Genomic DNA, 20,605 nt, shown 5'->3' with positions numbered 1-20,605 from the left:
CTCTGGGCTGATGGCTCAGAGCCTGGAGCCTGTTTCCAATTCTGTGTCTCCCTCTCTCTCTGCCCCTCCCCCGTTCATGCTCTGTCTCTCTCTGTCCCCCAAAAAATAAATAAACGTTGAAAAAAAAATTAAAAAAAAAAAAAGATAAACAAAATTGGCAAACCTTTAGCTAGACTCAGCAGAAAAAAGCAGGACTCAAAATCAGTAATGAAAGAAGTGATACAATAGAAATATGAAGGCTCATAAGAGATACTATCAATAATTATAAGCCAAGAAATTGGACAACAGATAAGAAATAAATGGATAAGCACCTAGAAACCTACAACATATCAAGACTGAATTATGATGAAATAGAAAATCTTAGATTGACTACTAGTAAGGAGATCAAGTCAGTAATCAATAGCCTAACAATCAAAAGTCACATCCAGACAACTTCACTAGTGAATTCTCCCAAACATTCAAAGAAGAATACCAATACTTATCAAACTCTTCCTAAAAAAACAGAAAAGGAGAGAACCTCCCAAACTGTTTTTACAATGTCAGCATTACCCTGATACCAAAACCAGTTAAGGGCACCACAAGAAAATTAGAGGCCAGTACCCCTGGTGAACACAGATGCAAATATCCTCAACAAAGTATTATCAAACTGAATATAATAATACGTTAAAAAAAATCATGCACCATGATCACTTGGGATTTATTCCAGGATACAAGGACGGTTCAACATCTATATTCCATCAATGTGACACACAACATTAACAAAATGAAGGATAAATATCATATGATCATCTCACTACATGTAGAAAAAGTATTAGACAAAATTCAACATCCATTTATGACAAACATTCTCAACAAAATGGCTACAGAGGGAACATACCTCAACATAATAAAGGTCGCGTGTGACAAGCCCACAGCTAACATCATAATAGTGAAAAGCCGAAAGCTTTTCCTCTAAAATCAGGAACCAAACAAAGATGGCCACTCTTGCCACTTTTATTCAACACAGCACTGGATATCCCAGCCACAGCAATCAGGCAATTCAGAGAGAAGTAAAATTGTCACTAATTGCGGATGACACGATACTATATATAGAAAATTGTAAGAGTCCACCAAGTAACTATTAAAACAAATGAATTTAGCAAAGGTCGGTTGTATTTCTACAGACTAACACTGAATCATAAGAGAAATTTAAAAATCTCAACCAAGGCGATGCAAAACCTGACACACTGAAAGCCGTAAGACATGAAAGAATACAAAGACTCAAATAAATATTAAGATATTCCATGTCCATGGATGAGAAGAATTTACTGTCAACATGTCTGTACAAACCAAAGCAATCTACAGAGTCAATCTAATTCCCATTTAAATTCCAATAGCATTTTTCACAGAAACAACAAATAATTATAATTTGTATGGAACTACAAAAGACCTAAATTGCCAAAGCAATCTCGAAAAACAAGAACAAAGCCAGGGACGTGACACAGCCTGGTTTCAGACTATATTACAAAGCTACAGTACTCAAAACAGGATAGCACTGGCATAAAAACAGACACAGATATCAATGGAACAGAAAGGAGAGCCCAGAAATGAACCCATGCAATATGGTCACTTAATTTCTGACAAAAGTGCCAAGAATACATAACAGAGAAAGGACAATCTCTTCAATAAATGGATAAATCTCTTCAACAAACTGGACAGCTATCTTACACCATACACAAAAATTCACTCAGAATGGACTACAGACTTGAACGTTAGACTTGAAACCATAAAACTCCTGCAAGTAAATACAGGTATAAGCTCCTAGACATTGATCTTGGTGATGATTTTTTTGGATCTGACACCAAAAGCGAAGGCAGCAAAAAGCAAAAATAAACAAGTGGGACTACACCAAACTACAAAGCTTCTGCACATCAAAGGAAGCCATCAACAAAATGAAAAGGCCACCTACTGAATCGAAGAAAATATATGAACATCATATACGTGGTAAGGAGTTAATATCTAAAATATATAAAGAACTCATGCAACTCAATGGAAAAAAAAATAATAATCTGATTAAAAATGAGCAGGAGAAGGGAGGCTGGGTGGCTCCGTCGGCTGAGTGTCCAACTTCGGCTCAGGTCATGATCTCAACAGTTTGTGAGTTCGAGCCCCGCGTCGGGCTCTGTGCTGACAGCTTGGAGCCTGGAGCCTGCTTCGGATTCTGTGTCTCCCTCTCTCTGCCCCTCACCCGCTCACACTCTGTCTCTCTCTGTCTCTCAAAAGTAAATAAACATTAAAATTTTTTTTTTAAATGAGCAGAAGGAGGGATGTCTGGGTGGCTCAATGGGTTAAGCTTCTGACTTCGGTTGAGATCATGATCTCGAGCCGCATATCAGGCTCTCTGCTGTCCACGCAGAGCCCACTTTGGGTCCTCTATCTCCCTCTCTCTCTTCCCCTCCTCCACCCATGCTCACTTGCTCTCTCAAAAATAAACATGTTTTTACAACGGGCAGAAGATCTGAATTGACATTTTTCTAAAGAATACAAACAGGTGGCCAACAGGTACATGAAGAGGTGTTAACCATCATGTAAATGAAAATCAAAACCACAATGAGCTATCATCTCCTACCTGTTCGAATGGTTACAAGAAATAAGACGTGTTGGCAAAGAGGTGGAGGAAAGGAAACTCTTGTGTGCTTCTGGTGGGACTGTATATTGGTGTAACTGCTATGGAGAACCATATGGAAGTTCCTCAAAAACTTAAAAATAAAACCACCATATGACCCAGCAATTCCAATTCTGGGTATTTATGAAAGATTCTGGGTATTAAGAAGATAAAAACACAAACTCAAAATGATATCTGCACCCCATGTTCACTGCAGCATTATTTACATAGTCAAGACATCCTGTCTATAAATGGATGAAAGGATAAAGAAAATATGGTACATATGTACAAGACAATATTACTCAGCCATAAAAAAGGAAATCTTGCTATTTGTGACAACATGGATGGACCCTGAAAGTATTAAGTGAAACCAGCCAGCCAGAGAAAGACAAATCCCACATGATCTTAGTGAAATCAAAATAAACAAACAAACAAACAAAGCAAGCAAGCTCACAGATACAGAGAACAGGTTAGTGGTTGCCAGAAACAAGGGGTGGGGAGTGGTCAAAATGGGTGAAAGGTGCAAAAGATAAACATCCGCTTATAAAATAAGTCATGGGGATTTAACCTACAACATTGTGACTGTAGTTAATAATAAATACTATACTGCATATTTGAAAGTTGCTAAAAGAATAGACCTTCAAAGCTGCAGCGCAAGAAAGAAACAAATTTTGTAACTATGTGTGGTGACAGATGTTAACTAAACTTACTGTGGGGACCATTTTGCAATATATACCAGCACTGAATCACTATGTAATACATCTGAAACTAACAAAGTTACATGCCAGCTATACATCAATAAAAAAAAAAAAAGGCATTCAGGTAAAAATAGGAGTAAGACATTTATAATTATTAGGTTATAAATTTAAAGAAGTTAAATTTATAGAATTAAAGTTTTAAAATTAAATTTATAACATTAAATCCAGGGATTTCTTACCAGGTAAATATTTGCAGAAATAAACTGTGTTAACGGTTCAAAGTTGGGACCCATTACATTTTAAACCCATTCAGTAGTTACTACATATCTAAATCTCTTACAAATATCCTTTCCAAATACCAAAAAGGTATTTGACTAAGCAACTAAAAATAAAGTTGTTTTGCTGGAAGAATGCAAATCAAATTTTAAGCGATAAACAAACTTACCCATAGGTTACCCCAGCAATGCTGCACTTCTTGAAGTTCATGATATTGCATGTAAGAGTTCCAGTTTTATCAGAAAATAGGTATTTCACCTAAATCAAAGAACGGAAGAGATGTACATCAAAACTGTAGTCAGATATCAACACAAATAGTCTTTCCTTCTCTATTTTTCAAAAATCTCCATTAATTTTAAAAGGTAAATTCCCTCAAAGCAACTAAAACACGTTTTATAATTATATATATTATAACGTTACAACATATTTTATAATTATATATTAAATATATAAATACGTTTAATGCTAGACCACTGGGGCACCTGGGTGGCTCAATAGGTTAAGTGTCCGACTTCGGCTCAGGTCATGATCTTGCTCTCTGTGAGTTCAAGCCCCACGTCGGGCTCTGTGCTGACGGCTCAGAGCCTGGAGCCTGCTTCGGATTCTGTGTCTCCCTCTCTCTCTGCCCCTCCCCTGCTCACTCTCTACCTCCCCCCAAAGTAAATAAATATTTAATTAAAAAACAAACAAACAAAACAAGAAAGCCTTGTCCACTAACCAAGCCTAGAATGCAGTTGTGTGGAAACGTGCCAAGGAGGGGCCTCGATAACAGTCCTGCTGCCACATCCATCTCTAAGCACAAGCACCAGGTCCTTCCACAAGGACACATCACTCTCCAGGACAGTCCCACGATCTCATACGGCACCCTGGTCTAAGCGTTCAATATATCAAGACAACAAGCTCAGACTTGGGCAACCCTCAAGACATTTTTTCTCACTCCACTCCTAATTGGATTAGGAAAGCATATCCCGAAACAACACAGAACAAACATGAAGGTCCTCCATCACAGTAACAGTTAAGATTACACGAAGGCAGCATAGACGTGCTATAGATTATAGAACCTTCTGAGATACAAAGTTTTACAGATTGAACACACAAAGCTCCCAATACACAAAGGTGAAAAGAGAAATTTCTAGAGGTCACGATTAGCTGAATGGAAAAGAGATGAACTCCAAATGCACATGTGCTGTGCGAGTTACGTTCTCTCCAGTGGATGTGACGGGGAAGAGGGAAAACAGCTCAAGAGCATCGGAGGATGGCTGCCCAGTTCAGGCTCTGGACACAAACTAGTTAATGTGGACTCTGGGAAAGTCACCTCCTCCTTCTGGGCCCCGCTTTCCACATCTATGAAACAAAGCGTTTGGCCAGAAGATACAGAACATCTGGGAAATGAGGTCATGGATTGGTGAAGGGAGAATAATTAACAGAATTGTCTCCTGTAAAAATTCCAGTTTCTCGGTAATTTTCTAAAGAGGGGCCATGATGGCTACTGGATGTACTCCAGGGATCACAAGGGGGAAGCCATGCTTTACTATTTTATGGAAGAGGGATTAATGTGTGAATATTTATTCTGTACTTTCTCTTAATGAAACGATAGAAGCAAATGCACTAAGAATTATTTTTAAAGCAATCAAAGGGTCTTCAAGTAAAGGAAAATTAGTAATGTTCCTAAAGAAGTCAAATATTACATAGAAATAAAAATCAGTAAAGTATGGGTAATTAATGCTTCAACCATAAGTTTTTTTGTTTTTTTTTTTTTTTTTTTTATTAAACAATTTTCTTTTCAACGTTTATTTATTTTTGGGACAGAGAGAGACAGAGCATGAACGGGGGAGGGGCAGAGAGAGAGAGGGAGACACAGAATCGGAAACAGGCTCCAGGCTCCGAGCCATCAGCCCAGAGCGTGACGCGGGGCTCGAACTCACAGACCGCGAGATCGTGACCTGGCTGAAGTTGGACGCTTAACCAACTGCGCCACCCAGGCGCCCCCATAAGTTTTTTTTTTAAGTTTACTTATTTATTTTGAGAGAGACAGAAACAGTGTGAGTGGGTGAGGGGCAGAGAGAGCTGGAGAGAATCCCAAGCAGGCTCTGTGCTTCCAGCACAGAGCCCAATGAGGGGCTTGAACTCACGAACCTGAGCCAAAACCAAGATTGGGATGCTCAACCGACTGAGCCACCCAGGTGTCCCTGTAAGTAAGTTTTTACATGCAGTAGGTCTAGGGGTATAAAAAATTCAGTAGAATCAGCCTTCCAATAAGCAGAGTTTCCTTCTGCCCCTCTTTTTTAAAAATTAAAATATTATATCACAACGTTAAAAATGAAAGTTTTCTAAGAAGGAATTATCAAGATTTGCTCTCATTCTGCCTGTTGAATTTTAACTTACCCTTAAGTTCCAAGTCAAAACTAGGTAGAGCTTGACCCCAAGCAAACTTTTCCCATATTCCCAATCAGGATGAATTATTATCCTGGGTACAACTTGAGCACTTGTAATCCATCAATTACTCGGATCCAACTTAACGGGTCCTGAGAACAACGATCAACTGAGCACCGTGTTAGACTATGACCAAGGCAACCAAAGACTTCATATTGGGCACATCCACACCCTCGAATAGACTCGAAAGGTTCAGGACAGAAATAGATACCACGTCACTATCGTGTCTCTCATTTTACTGTTTTTACATTTGGAGAGACTGTCATGGAGACACGGAAGAGAGATTAACTTTACCTGAAAAACTAAAAAAGCATTCAAAGAGGAGGCAAATTTAGTCTGACATATATATATAGCACCCACCTTACAGGGCTGTTGGGAGGTTTAAATAAGATGTATAAAAGGAAATTACAACCTTTAATTCCAATGTGTTCAAAAGAGGGCGTTCCTTACAGTAATTTCAACACAGGATGAAGATAAAATGCAAACACAACTCATTAAAGGCAACAGGGGTTTCAAAGGTGAGAGCAGAAAAGAAACTCGTTCCCCGGAATGTTCCAGAAACAAAATCTAAAACATGCGAGAAACGTAATAGATTTACGTCCCTTCAAATTAGTTCCCTCATGTTTTGTAAGGTTACCCAATACCTGCATGTCTGAATCATGGTTTTCCCCATCATTTCCTCCTGATAAACAATGTTAATATCCAAACTAATGTTGCACTTTAGTTTTTGTGTTAATTTTTTTGCAGGTACCTTCTAGGTAATAAAATACACTGATGCCTCAAAAAAGCAGGTGAAAACCAACTAACATTTCTATTTAGTAATATTGTACTTTCAATATTATATATATATCTATACATAGATGTATATAGATATAGATATATATCTTCAGACATCAAAACCACATTCCCAGAGAACTATTTTTCCAAAATGTCTGATGGTTCTAGCACTGGCCTCCCCAGATGCTCGTGCCACCACTACCAAAGTTCCCAGAGAAGCTCTCACCTGCCCCAGCTCTTCATTAAGGTTTGAGGTCCTGGCCATCGCAGGGGTGTCATTTCCTAGATAATACATATCTGTGTCCTAAGAGAGAGAGAGAGTGGGGTGGGGAGGACGTTTCAGAAAATAAATACCATTAGTCCTTCACTCAGATCAACACAGAAAAGCGGCTACAACTGATAGTATAAATGCTCATTTGGGTGGGGAAGTACAATGGCCATTAGTATAGAGAACACTGTGATAGAAGACAATATGCAATTTATACACAGAAGATTTGGTTGCAAGACGATCACTGCATGACCTAGTCCAACCCATGCTTGTGATCAGCCAATACCTCATTCACAGGGTTGCCGGCAAGATCAAATAACAATGCACAGGAAGGCGCCCAGTCTACAAGCACTGGCTGAAGTTCACTGCTTAATAGCCACGGTAGCTCCCGAGAAATTCCACCTCCACTCTCACAACAGAATCCAAGTGTAGATGGTCACGGTGAATTTGATATATGGTGCACACTAAAACAGACACACCTACGAGACCTTTCCTGCGGCACTAATTAGACTGTAAACGCAGGAACGCGTTTGCAGCCACTTCGTCCCCACTCATGCGCCCGCTGAGCACTCTGCCTCCATTATCTCACTTAATCCTCACAAGGACCCCCTGAATGGGCACCCATGTCCTCCCCTTTCACAGACCGGGAGGCGGAGGTCCCAGGCAACTAGTCCTTGCCACCACCGGCTCAGCGACAGCCTTGCCAGAGACCCCCTGCCAGTCGCCTGGCCAGTTTAAGTCCCAGACCCAATCCTAAATTAACCACGTTCTTCCTTTCCTGGGAGCTCGCCTGAGAGGCTCTGAGCCAACGGGAGAAAACACTGGTTGACCTTGCTCCAGTCACCCAACTTTGAAGCTCTGCTGTGATACTCACCCAGTTTATAAAAAGGGCTTGAGTGTATTTCACAACCTCAAGAGTCACCAACAGACTGATGGGAATCAGATTGTTGTACAAGATGATGAACGTCAACAGGTTATAGCCGAAATTATCCGAGGTCGTGTCTGTGGAAGAAAAGCAGAGCATCTGTGAGCTTTAGTTCGTCTCCACTCGGTTTCCCTTTCCTTTATTCTTGTGGAACTTTTCTAAAAGACGTTCGTGGTTTATGTATAAATTGAGAGCTCCGAGTTACAACACTGTGAGCACCTACTACGTGGCATACAGTGCATACCAAGACTGTTAATAGAATCCCTTCCACCAGAGAGCTGGCTTCTAACAGGAGGTTGTGGGGGAGGAGAGGAAGCAGGAGCCAGCACGCCCCTCACCGTCCATGCAGCAGGCTACATCTACTGAAGGAGGAGTTCGTAGGGCACTGCTGAAACCCGGACAGGAGGTTTTTCAATGGGAAGGCATAGTCGCTGAAGGCCATCCAGAGGAGGCTTTAGTCCAGTTTTGGCAGAAAGAGACAAGACAGCTAACTAAAAAGGATGTAGAAAAGAAAGTAGGCATTTCAAATGGCTGTAAGGAATATCTACGACCTCGCTAATAAGGTCAGAGTCTATTTGGAATCCTCCAAAGAGTGTGTAAGGTACAAAAAAACAAGTGTCACTGGTGGCGGGCAAAGAGAGAGAGGTAGGAAGACTTGAGCCTATTTACTGAAGGTAAGAGAAGGAAATCTTAACAGAGGAGGACCCCTAAGGATGGAACAAGACCCCTAGAGGACAGAATCCAAGGCAGAAGTAGGGTCAGTGTGGCCACGAAAAGGGACCAGGAGAGGGAAAAGAGGTCCGTATCAAAAGAGAAAAGTTCTTTTCCTAATGAGCATGACACTCTGGTTGAAGGAAAAAGTGGTATGATCTTAACTTGGCAAGGGGGGAGGGAGGATTGCAGCCGGCTGAAGGTTTGGATTTAAAAATGCCTCTTGAGGGGAATGGGTGTTTCAAGAAAGCAAAGGCTAGGATTGGAGATTAGTAGTTTGTAGGGACTTGAAGCCCCAGTTGAGTTTTTCCTCCCCAGGACATTAGTCCAATGGTGGTGGTTTGACTCAGCTGTAGAGTTCTAGAGGGTAGTTGTGATGGCAAGATAAAGGGCTGGTGAAGGATGACAGGGAGGGGGCACAAGCTGGTCAGTGGCTGTTGTGACCTTCGCCCCAACCCTTCACTTCTTCTCACCCACCAAGGCTTCTATTTTCCCTGCCAAATGCTTCTTTTCTTTCTAACATGTCACTTTGCTATCTTGTTCTTTTGAATTATATAGTTGCTAAACAGCATCTCTAAGTACCAATAGTCAACAAATGTCCCCGAGGTTTAATTTGCTCAGGAAGAGCTGCCGATGAGAATCGCGTATTAAGAAATTTCAAATGTCAGGTTTCAATACAGGCCGAAAATTGCTTCGGATCATCACAGACAGTGTCAGTAAGTAGAGTACATTCAGGAGAGACCCTATGCATAAAAGTTCATTCAGCCAAACAAAAGCAATCAAGTGGAGGTGAGCGAGGACAGAAGCTGACAGAAGATGAAGTCATAGCTCCAAGACCGACAATGCGAACATGAAGTCCGACGGCTCTTGCCAGAGCTACGCCAACTTTTCCATAGGAAAACAAAGCAGAGAGCATTATGGGTGGGACAGAGAGACCATTCTTCCACCATAAATCATGCAGCTAGTACTGGAATTTGACATTAGGCTACTTATTCATTTTAATGTTTATTTCTGAGAGTGGGGGAAGGGCAGAAAGAGAGGGAGACACAGGCTCCAACCAGTCAGCCCACAGCCCGATGGGAGGCTTGAACTCATGAATCACGACATCATGACCTGAGTCAAAGTTGGACGCTTAACCAACTGAGCCACCCAGGCACCCCATTAGGCAATTTAAGTGCCAGTTCCCACAAATCCTGTATACCAAGATAGTGGCCAATGCTGTTTATTTATCCATATCATGATATTTTGAAACTATGTATGTACAGAAAGTATCGGTCTTCATATTTGAAGCTAGACATATAATACAGTCCAAATCCAAATTTTAAGAACAAAACCAAGGGTTTTGATCCAACCTACAACTCGAGTCCTGGTCATACGTGTAAAAGTTGCAACAATAGTTCTCCTGAGCAGTTAAAAGCGTTTGATTTTTCTGCATGAGATAATTAGAAAAAGGAAAAAAATATTTTGGCAGTTTAACCAAAATACATTTAAAGATAGGAATAACAAAAACTTCAAGAAAAGATTCAAAAGTTTTAAAATTCAAATTTAGTTCTCAATATTTTTTCATTAAATTGATTTGTCTTCTGGAATTGCTCTATAAGAAGCTTAGCAAATCTCTCAAAACAGGAAGCAATAGAACTGGACAAAATTATGAAAAACAAGTAGTTAAAGTGCTTGGAAATTAATCACAGTGCCTGCAAAAAAAAATTCAAAAGCATGCATTTAAAAATATCTACTTAATCTAAGTGGAAACTTCTGGCATTTAAGTCAGAGGCTATTTCCCTCTTCTTTCCCTTTGAGCCATGATGCTCAAATTCTGTTCGGGGTGGGTAGACGGGACTTGCGGCTCTCACACCCCCGGCCCCAGCTCCATGAGAAATTCTATCCCAGGGTGAGGCAGGCCGCAACTCCAGAGGAAGGCAGGTTGTCAGGACAGGACTAGCCTGAGGAAGATGTCATTATTTGGAACACAGCACGAAAACCGCCATGCCGAGGGCACTGCCACAAAGAATAGGGATCCCAGGGGCTAACAATCAGGGAAGACGTACATCTCACGGTACTAGTAGGAGCAAACAAAACAGAAGGCCAGCTAGAAATCAAAAAGGGATATCTGGGGAAATAAATGACCGAAAAAACCTTGGAAAGATCACACTCCACCCTGGTGGTCCGGAAAATCACGTCCATGCACAAGGCTGCACTTGCTTAGGAGAGACTTACGAACTACCAGTCCCCGGCTGAATATGGTCAGACTTTAAATTCCCCAAACACTGAAGGTATTCCACAGCCACACACAGATCAAACAACAAAGGAGTTTTAGCACGACCTTACTATCTCAAGGCGTTTAAGCACAACCTCTGACCAATCACTGCATGACCCCTAAGCTACGCTGACCCTAGGAATCCAGGCTTAAAGATAAAACCAAGAAGAGTGAGTGCTAACGAGGATAGGGTTTCTTTCTGCAGTGATGAAAACATTCAAGTTAGGTAAGGGCTAAAGGTAGCACAAATAGGAATATACTAAAAACCTTGATATAGCTTAAACTATACATCTCAACAGTTTTCAAAACATGGGACTAAAACTGAGCAGTAAGAGGCAGGAGAAAACACTTTACAGAATTTTTCCAGGCAAGTCACTAAACAGGTAAACAAAAAACAGCAACAAACCCCAGGAGGAAGAGGAAACCGTCCTGAATTGCTGCAACATATTATCTAAAGCACCCAGGTTTCAACAACCAACAGCAAAATATGAAACATACAAGGAAACAAGACAAAAAGAAATGCCTCTGAGGGGGACCCAAATGATGGACCAAAGACTTCAAAGCTATTATAAAGAACTAAAAGAAACTGTTTAAAGAATTAAAAGTACGATGACAACGACTGATCAGAGAACACTGATAAAAAGAGAAGAACCAAAAGGAAATTCTGAAACGGAAAAGTATGATCATTGAAATTAAAGAAATCCCCGTGAAGCTGACCAGACGTGAGGCAGCAGAGGAGAGTAACAGACAAACTTGAATGCAGATCAACAGAGATTACCCAATTTGAAGAACAGAAAGAAAACGGAATAAGAAAAACTAACAGAGCCTAATAAAGTCCCATCATGTGGACCAATACGTGCATAATGGAACTGCCAGAAAGAGAAGGAAGTGAAGATGTGGCAGAAACAATATTTGAATAAATCGTAGCTAAAAAACTTCCCACGCTTGATGAAAAATATTAATGGACACATCCAGAAAGCTCACCAAACTCCAAATGAAAGAAACTCAAAATTACTGAAAACCCGGGACAATTTTGAAAGCAGCAACAGGAAAATCACTCACATACAAGGGGAAACTTAGTAGGATTAACAGCTGACTTCTCATCAGTACAACAGAGGCCAGAAGGCAGTGAGATGGCATGTGCAAGGTACTGGTAGGAAAAGAAGACCAACCAAGAATTCTACAAGAATCCTGTAGCAGCAAAACTCTGCTTCAAACACAAAGGAGAAACTCATTCCAAGATGAAAACAGAATTGGTTGCTATCCAGTCTGCCTTACAAGAAATACCAATGGAAATTCTCCGGGATGAAAGGAAGGGACACCAGACAGGAATTAAATCCATATGAACAAAGGATATCAGTACAAGTAATTACACAAGTACTTCTCTTTATCCTTTCTTTGGGATTTAAAAAAACACGGCAAATTGCACCGTTGGACTTATATACAGATGTAATATAGGACAGCACAAAGGAATCAGAGGACCAAGCTATTATGAAGCAAAGAAGTAACACAAGCTGGTAACTCAAATCTACAGGAAGAAATAAAAGAGTACCAGAAATAGTAAATAGGTAGGTTAATGTAAAACAACTCTACATTTTTTTTCTTTTTGCTTAATAGACACTAGATTATATAAAGCAACAACCATAACAACGTATTACTAGGTTGATAACATAGACCTGATTTATATGATAATAGCACAAAGCAGGCAAAGAAATGAATCCATACTGGAGTAAAATTTCTGTATTTTACTGGAATTAAGTTAGTATTAGAGGCAGATGCCCATAAACTGAGACATTAATCCCTAAGAGCAACCACTAAGAAAGTAACTCAAAAAAATCATTAAAAATATAATCATTTGAATATAAAACAATCCCCAAATATGTCAATCTTCATTTCATCACATGACTCCTCATCTTCCAAAAAGTCTGGCCTTATAGAGAGTAGCCAAAAGAATGAAGGATGGGCATGGCCACCCACATAAACCGTACTTGAAAGGATTCTCCAAAACTGGTTTAGTCTTACTTCAACAAGCACTCCATCCAGACACTTACCCATCTTCTTGATGTACCAGTTCTTTCCACCTTGAGACCCATTCCAGTACAGGGCCCCCACCGAGCTCACCAAGGCCATGACCAAGAGGATGCCAAACAACACCAGGATCTGCACATTGGTCACTTTCTCAACATTCGATCTTTTGAGAGGTGCTTTTGTGGAATTCTGTACAACAGCAGTGAAAATCAGTAAGTGTCACAGAACAGGTTTGAGGTTAAGGAGTGGGGAGAAAAGGAGGCAAGTTAACCAAATTCAACACATAAAAAGTAAAAGACTGTTTTTTTCCCAATAACCAATGGAATTAAAAAGTGCACCGCACTCCTGAATCAACAATGTTTGAAATAAAGAACACATTTCAACTCTTCATGCTTCAATCTGTACTTATGATTACATTTTAGTACAAAATTGGCTACTTTTGCAATCTTAGAAAACAAGTTCTAAATCATTTAAAGTCAGTTTAAAACAGGATGTTTTTAATGCAAGAGAAACTTAAAGATTCCATACCATAAGAATCTAGAGTGAATGTCCAAAGTAATATAGCTCTACGATTAAAATACAAAGAACTATTTTTCAAGTATGTATTTTCCCCTCAAAATGGAGGGAAAAAAAGACCTACACAGACACACAGACACCGAAAATGCAAAATAGGTGTTGACATGGTTAGGTGTCAAAATGAATGGACAAAGGGCTCATTTGGAAAACTGAACAAGGAACAAGCAGGTACATGAGGAAAACTCTAGTGGTCATGAGAAATCTGAGTGCAGTCTTGAATTATAAACAAAATGTAGAGAGGAAAGTAAGACAAAAGTGGAAGACAGCCTAACCATCAACAAACATGTACGGTCTAATTCCTGACTGCCAATGGGGAAACCATCCCAGCTCAGACAGAGGCCAGTGTCGGCAAGTCAGTTTAGAAAGATTCGTTAAAGCCGGATTCAAGGACCGCTGCTTATCAGGTAGAAAATTTGGGACTACTTCCTCTTAGCACTGGAAAAGTCAGTAGAACTGTTCACACTGGACAGTTATGCACCTGAAGTCATTTTACTAAAAATTCTGATTCTAATTGCGCCGGGGAAAACAATGAATGGTTCCCCAATGATGTCCATGCCCTAATACCTTGACCCTGTAAATACGTTGTTTTATGTGATAAAAGGGGCTCTGCATATAATTAAATTAAGGACATGATTTGGGGAGATTATCTTAGATTAGCCAAGTGGGTCCAATTTAATCACATGGCCCTTAAAAACAGAAAATGAAGAGATCCTTTCCTGGCTACCGTCAGAGGGAGACACAAGACTAGTCCAAGGCGTACAATACTGCCGTCTTTGACAATGGAAAACGGCGGTCACGAACCAAGAAGTTCAGGACGCCTCTAGAAGGCTGGAAAGAGCAAGGAAAAGATTCTCCTCTAGAACCTCCTGGAGTGTTCTAGAAAGGAATGTTGTCCTGCAGGGGTCGTGACAGGGGTGAGACCCATATCAGACTTCTGACCTAAAGAACTAGATAACATGACGACTTCATGTTGTTTTAAGCTACTGACTCCCTATAATTTGTTACAGCAGAGCAGTGATAGGGAATTGATATAGTAACCCCGAAGATGGTAATAGACCATTCCTGGAGGTGAGCCGCCCCTGGATTAAATCAGGAGCCAGGAACTGGATAGGGGCAGAAGGACACAGGCTGCGGTCTGCAAGTCTCCCTCCAGGAGTCATGAGCCTGGTCTCTCAGGTGCCAACACTGGTTTGTGAAAATCGGGTGATTTGAAAGCTTGAAGGGCACTCGCTGGCCTTAAAAATGGTGCCTTGTTCAAAACTTAACTCATGACTCTTCACTATTTTTCATTCATCTGATCATTAAAAAAACCTAGGATGAGAAGGTCTCCAAAAACAAAAACATGGATCAAGTCACAACGTAACAAAATCAAGATGCAAACAGGGAGCAATCCATCCCTATGTTCCCTCGAGAATACGGTTCCACAACATCGCTGAAACTGTCACCAAACCCACAAATGCTACCCTCGTGATCTGGTTTCCTGTAGGGGTGGGGAGGTGGGGAATCGTTTTACTGGCAATTTTGAAGTGCTTAAGTATTTAAACAGCCCAGCAGCATTTTCCTTTATATCCTCTCTTCTCCCTTTCACTTCAGTTCTCTGAATTATTTGTCCTTTACATACTTTTTTTTTTTAATGTTTATTTTATGGGGCGCCTGGGTGGCTCAGTCGGTTAAGCTTCCGACTTCAGCTCAGGTCACAATCTCACGCTTTGTGGGTTCGAGCCCCGCGTCGGGCTCTGTGCTGACAGCTCTGAGCCTGGAGCCTGCTTCCGATTCTGTGTCTCCCTCTCTCTCTGCCCCTCCCCTACTCATGCATGTTCTCATTCTCTCTCTCAAAAAATAAGTAGTAAAAAAAAAAAAAAAGAATTTAAAATGTTTATTTTGAGAGAGAGAGAGAATGAATGGGGGAGGGACAGAGAGAGAGGGAGAGAGAGAATCCCAAGCAGGCTCCATGCTCCACGCAGGGCTGGATCCTATGACTGTGAGATCGTGACTTGAGCTGAAATCAAGTCGAAGACTTGACCAACTGAGCCACCCAGGCACCCCTGCCCTTTACAGACTTTAAAATTTCCTTTAGAATCTAAATGGAAGTCTATTAGTGAAGGTTGACCCATCAAAAATCAAATCCCATCTACAGGTTGATGGGGACAACATATCACCTCTGGTCTTATGGAAAGAGCAAGAGACCCATTCCAAGACTCCCTATCCCAATCTTTTAAAACTCATGATCTTATCTTTTCGTGTTTATTTTTGAGAGACAGAGAGACAGAGAGAGAGTCAGAGTGTGAGCAGGGGAGGGGCAGAAAGAGAGGGGGACACAGAATCCAAAGCAGGCTCCAGGCTCCGAGCTGTCAGCACAGAGCCCGATGTGGGGCTCGAACTCACAAGCAATGAAACCATGACCTGAACCAAAGTCGGACGCTTAACCGACTGAGCCACCCAGGAGCCCCAAGATCGTATCATTTTTAACAAACATTCACTGGAGGCACAGAGAGAAAAAAAAAAATTACAATACACATCATTTCTGTGACTTCATTAGTTTCTTGGCTTCTGATCTTTTCCAACTATTGAGTCCTGGTCAGTGAACAGGGTTACGAAAAGCTATCTTGTGTCCAATATTAGAGCCCAAAGCTTCAATCACACGTAGTTCGTGGAGAGCCGAGCTCTGCCTACTCACTCCCATTCCCTGAACATCTCAACTTGCAGAGATGAGCCTGTAATGTTAATTCTGCCTAGCATTGTAAATCCTTCTACAAAATTCTTAGGAAACGCTGCTGCTTCTGAGTAATGGAGTTCTGTAACAGAAACCAGTCAAAATGTCAGAGTCTGAAAAAGCTTCCAACTGACCTAAATTTCACACATTTTCATCTCTCCTAACAGAGTAGTCAACAGAGCAACTAGTGAGAACATGCCCTCCGGAGCCATACTGCCTAGGTTCGAACCCAACTCTCCCTCTTACCGGGTGGGTATGTCATTTCAGTAACTTACTTAGACACTCGGTCTCAGCGTCCTCATCTAGAAAGTGGGCCCAACAATAGTATCTTCCTCATAGGGCCATTGTGAGGAATGAACGATTTAGTACATGCAAATTGCTTAGAACGATGAATGAAGGCACTAAGTATTTGCTGTAATTAATGTGATAATACCCCTTTCCCATTAAATCAACCAACAGAAACTGTAATATTGAAAATATTTCCGCATGCAACCACACCCAACTTGAAACAAGGGAACTCTGAAGAGTGGAAGACACCGCGGGAAGAGCTTAAAGAGCGAACACAAAAGTAGCAGACCCCTAAAGCAATTGTGCTTCCTCTCTGTGGTCAAGCAGCACACGTACAGACAAAAACGTTAGTTCACAAGCAGAACGGTTTCCAGCTACAGGTGTTATATCATATTCCACTTAAAAGCTCCTTATTTTTAGTTGTTGTTCCAGTCCTAAAGGCACGGTGCATCTAGCACAGATGTTTCTGGGGCTTTCCATCATTCTGCACTCCCAACAGTCAACACGTAACAAGCCTCGCATGGGTTTATCACGTGTCGGTGCGATGAGAAGCACCCATCTCCCGAGACGCAAACTTCACGAGGTAACTGTGCACACCTTGCTCAATAACAAGATGACGGGATCATTTTTAGGCATAACTTAATTATCTCTTACACCTTAGCTACAAAGCTACCCTACCAATGTCACCCTGAAAAAAACAACCGGCATACAAGGAGTCTCAGAGAGGGGTGAAATTTGTAACATGCACAATCTAAACACCGGTCTTGGGGCCCCAAACTTGAGCTCTTTGTCACCTCTGTCACGTCACCATCAAAACACAAGTGATCTGGGGCGCCTGGGTGGCTCAGTCGGTTAAGCGGCCAACTTCGGCTCAGGTCACGACCTCACGGTTCGTGACTTCGAGCCCCGCGTCGGGCTCTGTGCCGACGGCTCGGAGCCTGGAGCCCACTTCCGATTCGGTGTCTCCTTCTCTCTCTCTGCCCCTCCCCCCCCTCAAAAATAGACATTAAAAAATTTTTAAAAACCAAAACAAAATAGAAGTGAGCTGGTTAGTGGAGTGTTCTAATCAGCTCTGAACTGGCAAGGACCCAGCCGGGAGGACAGACCAGACGCCTCTCGGATTCACCGAAGGATTGTGAGCCATCCAAGAAGGGCCTCAGCATTCACTAACTATTTATTCTTCAGGCTGCCACAGACCCCCACCCTCTCGTACACACCCCCCCTCCCCCGCAGCCATTCCAACACGCCATGCCATTCCATCCCAGGCCCGGAACTTCTCCGCGACCTCCTCCTCCTCCACTAGGAGCTTTCCTTACCCAGGTGAGGGCACTCCTTCCCTGAAGCCCCTCAAGCAGAGGGTGCTTACACGCCTCGGAAGCTGGTGGCACTTCTGACGCTTTATGCCTCTGATGCCACATTAAAACGCTCCCCCGTGACATTCACGTCATTCGACTACGCCACCTTCTGCCTCTTCCCTCAGCGAGTCCACCGACCTCTCGGCCATGGCCCCCACGCTCCCAGGAGGTGAGCATTTGGCTTACGGCATCCATCTTGGCCCCAGGGCTGCCATCATCCCGTCTTCATGACCATAGCTCCGACCGCCAGATGCGTGGTCTCTCAGCCCCGTATTTCCCAGCCTCCCACAGTCCTACCGTCGGCCTCCCCCTCCCCCGGCTCACTCTCAGGTCTCTCCGCCCAAGAAACCCCAGGACGAGCACTCCACACGGCCTGTCACACAGCAGCTGCAGCTGCCTTCGAGCCTCACGAGCCTCTGAAGCCTCCTCACCCGAAGCCTCCTCACCCTCCACCTCCCGCCACCCTGACTCTGTTGCATTTCCCAGCTGGGGCGGACGTGGGCTCCAACGCGTCATCTGTTCTAGTCAACAGTTACCTCTCTCCTCTTCCGTCATCTGATTAAAAGAGCGGACCAACTCAAGAGCACCCCTCTCTCTGACCTCCATCTAAAATGTGCTTTCAGCACGGAGCCTGCTAACGGCCCCAATCCTGGGGGGCCTGGCCCTTCTGTAGTCACCCACAGGACTTGACTGCGCTACCCGGCAATTCCCCATTACTCCTTAGTCCATGTGGCTCCCAGAGGGTGAGTTGGGCCTTTCACTATTGCATCCATATAGGCCAGCTCAAGACTTGGTGCATGGTGGTCACTAAATGTTTTTGAACGAAGAAGTACAGTCAAATATATGCTTCGGAAGCGAAACTAAAGAGCAGACAAGCCAAAAGCCGATTCTCATGAACAGCAACCGTTAGCAAAGTAAGATGCCAAACGAAACCAAAGAAATGTGAGAAATGACACGTCAGGACACTGATTTATACAGAATTTCAAAACCTGCCTGGCGAAACACATCATAATACAAATGCGGGCTGCTTCAAACCCACAAATAATAATTTAAAAATCACGATCAGGGAGAAAGAGCAAAATCATTTCAACTTAATTTTTTTTTTTTTTGGTGTATGAGGAATAAACATCAACTCAAAAATAACTGATTTTACATTGCCAAGGGTTCAATTAAAAGGACAATTTACTATAAAATCCTAATTCACAGGGTGAGGAAGAGAAGCAGAGAAATAAGGAAGTTAGAATGAATCCCCGCTTAAGTGCAGAAGATAAAATAAGTTAGAACTGTTTGTCCCCCTCAGTCTGGAAAACAAAGACCATCGATATTTCAAGCAAGAGATAATACACATGCGATACGATCATAGAAATCCAGGAAAAACTACCCAAGGAATCAGGTACGTCCTTTCTAAATTTAGGTCACAAACTTGAGCTTCCCAAATGCAACACCTGCATTTGCACTCTCTACTCTAGAAAAACGGAAAGAAAAAATAAATTCTAAAACCAGCATTGTTTTTCAGCATAGAAATGTTTTACCTGCATGAGTTTGGTGTCGTGTCCAGTATAAACAACTATGCCAAAGACCCACTGAGTGTTTCTAAGCTGTGTACCTCTTAATAAGATCTGGTCGGGCCCAAGGGGAACAGGGCTAAAAATAAGAAACAACATTTATATTTAATGATAGTGTGACACATGAGCATGAGCTTTTCCCTTAAACATAAACCCACAATTAGTCTATTAGTTTGATTGTTCCTTTTAGTCAAATTTGAATTATTTCACTGAGACACAGGGGCAATAAAGGTTACCAATGCCTTAATCTAAAAAGTTTCATCCTATCCATTTATCACCACGAGGAAAAAAATATAGATTGTTTTTCCTACAAAATGTTAGAGGGAATCGTGTTCTCTTACAACCCAGTTATGAAACTCCACACCCAATAAGGAAATTGCTAAAATAACCAGAAGCTTATTCATTTGGAAAACCCAGTTTATTTTAGAGACTATTACAACAAAAAAGAAGCAAAAGAGCTGTAATATCAAATTTGTCAAGGATGACTTAATGGTTAAATAAGGGACTGGGTGATAATTTAGAAATTCAAAATGAAGACATGGAACACGGAATGGTTCTGCATGCTAAATGAAAACCAAGAAAGCAGTCACAGCTGTCATAGTTATTTCGGGTTGATTCCCATGATCAGATCCTTCCCTTTGGGTCTGTTCAAAATGCAAAGGTGGGAAGCATGGATAAGGAGCACGCAGATTAAAGATGGGCAGAAGGGAGACACTGCGCATCAATGTAAGGACAAAAATGACTCTAACAATCAAACAAATGTCAAGAGGACAAAGACAAAAGAATACAGACAACAGAGCGTGAATATTCAAAAAAAAAAAAAGGGGGGGGGTAATTGCGTTTCCTTCCACTCAACTTCATAAACACAAATGCTACTTAGAAGAATGCTAGCCAAAAAAACCCAAAAGGACGTTTCTCTAATAAACAGATTGGCTCTTATACCCCTCAATGCTTCTCTTCTGCTTTTCTGGACAATTTTACGCAGCCCAAACCATCTCTCCTCCCTGGTAGGTAATACACACAGAAAAAACAGTCCAAGCTGTTAACCTCATTTCAGACCCTCAGGCTGTTTTTCTTGACAAAAACCAGTT

General features: G+C 41.8%; 1 protein-coding gene across 12 annotated transcripts in view; it reads right to left on the bottom strand.

Annotated features, from left to right (window-relative positions):
* ATP8A2 (ATPase phospholipid transporting 8A2) overlaps positions 1–20,605 on the bottom strand; it is a 633,649-nt gene that overhangs the window by 460,462 nt on the left and 152,582 nt on the right. For all 12 annotated transcript variants that reach the window (XM_006927173.5, XM_023250034.2, XM_019820599.3 and 9 more), the window contains exons 10-14: positions 19,482–19,593; positions 13,041–13,206; positions 7,971–8,098; positions 7,055–7,132; positions 3,788–3,876 (exon numbers count right to left, since the gene is read on the bottom strand). In XM_006927173.5, the coding sequence (XP_006927235.1) occupies positions 3,788–3,876; positions 7,055–7,132; positions 7,971–8,098; positions 13,041–13,206; positions 19,482–19,593 (573 nt within the window). The remainder of the gene's footprint in view (positions 1–3,787; positions 3,877–7,054; positions 7,133–7,970; positions 8,099–13,040; positions 13,207–19,481; positions 19,594–20,605) is intronic.

The sequence above is a fragment of the Felis catus genome, chromosome A1 (assembly GCF_018350175.1).
Source record: "Felis catus isolate Fca126 chromosome A1, F.catus_Fca126_mat1.0, whole genome shotgun sequence".
In the NCBI taxonomy this organism is placed as follows: domain Eukaryota; kingdom Metazoa; phylum Chordata; class Mammalia; order Carnivora; family Felidae; genus Felis; species Felis catus.
Note: the sequence above shows the minus strand (reverse complement) of the source record. Positions and strands in the feature narration are given on the sequence as shown.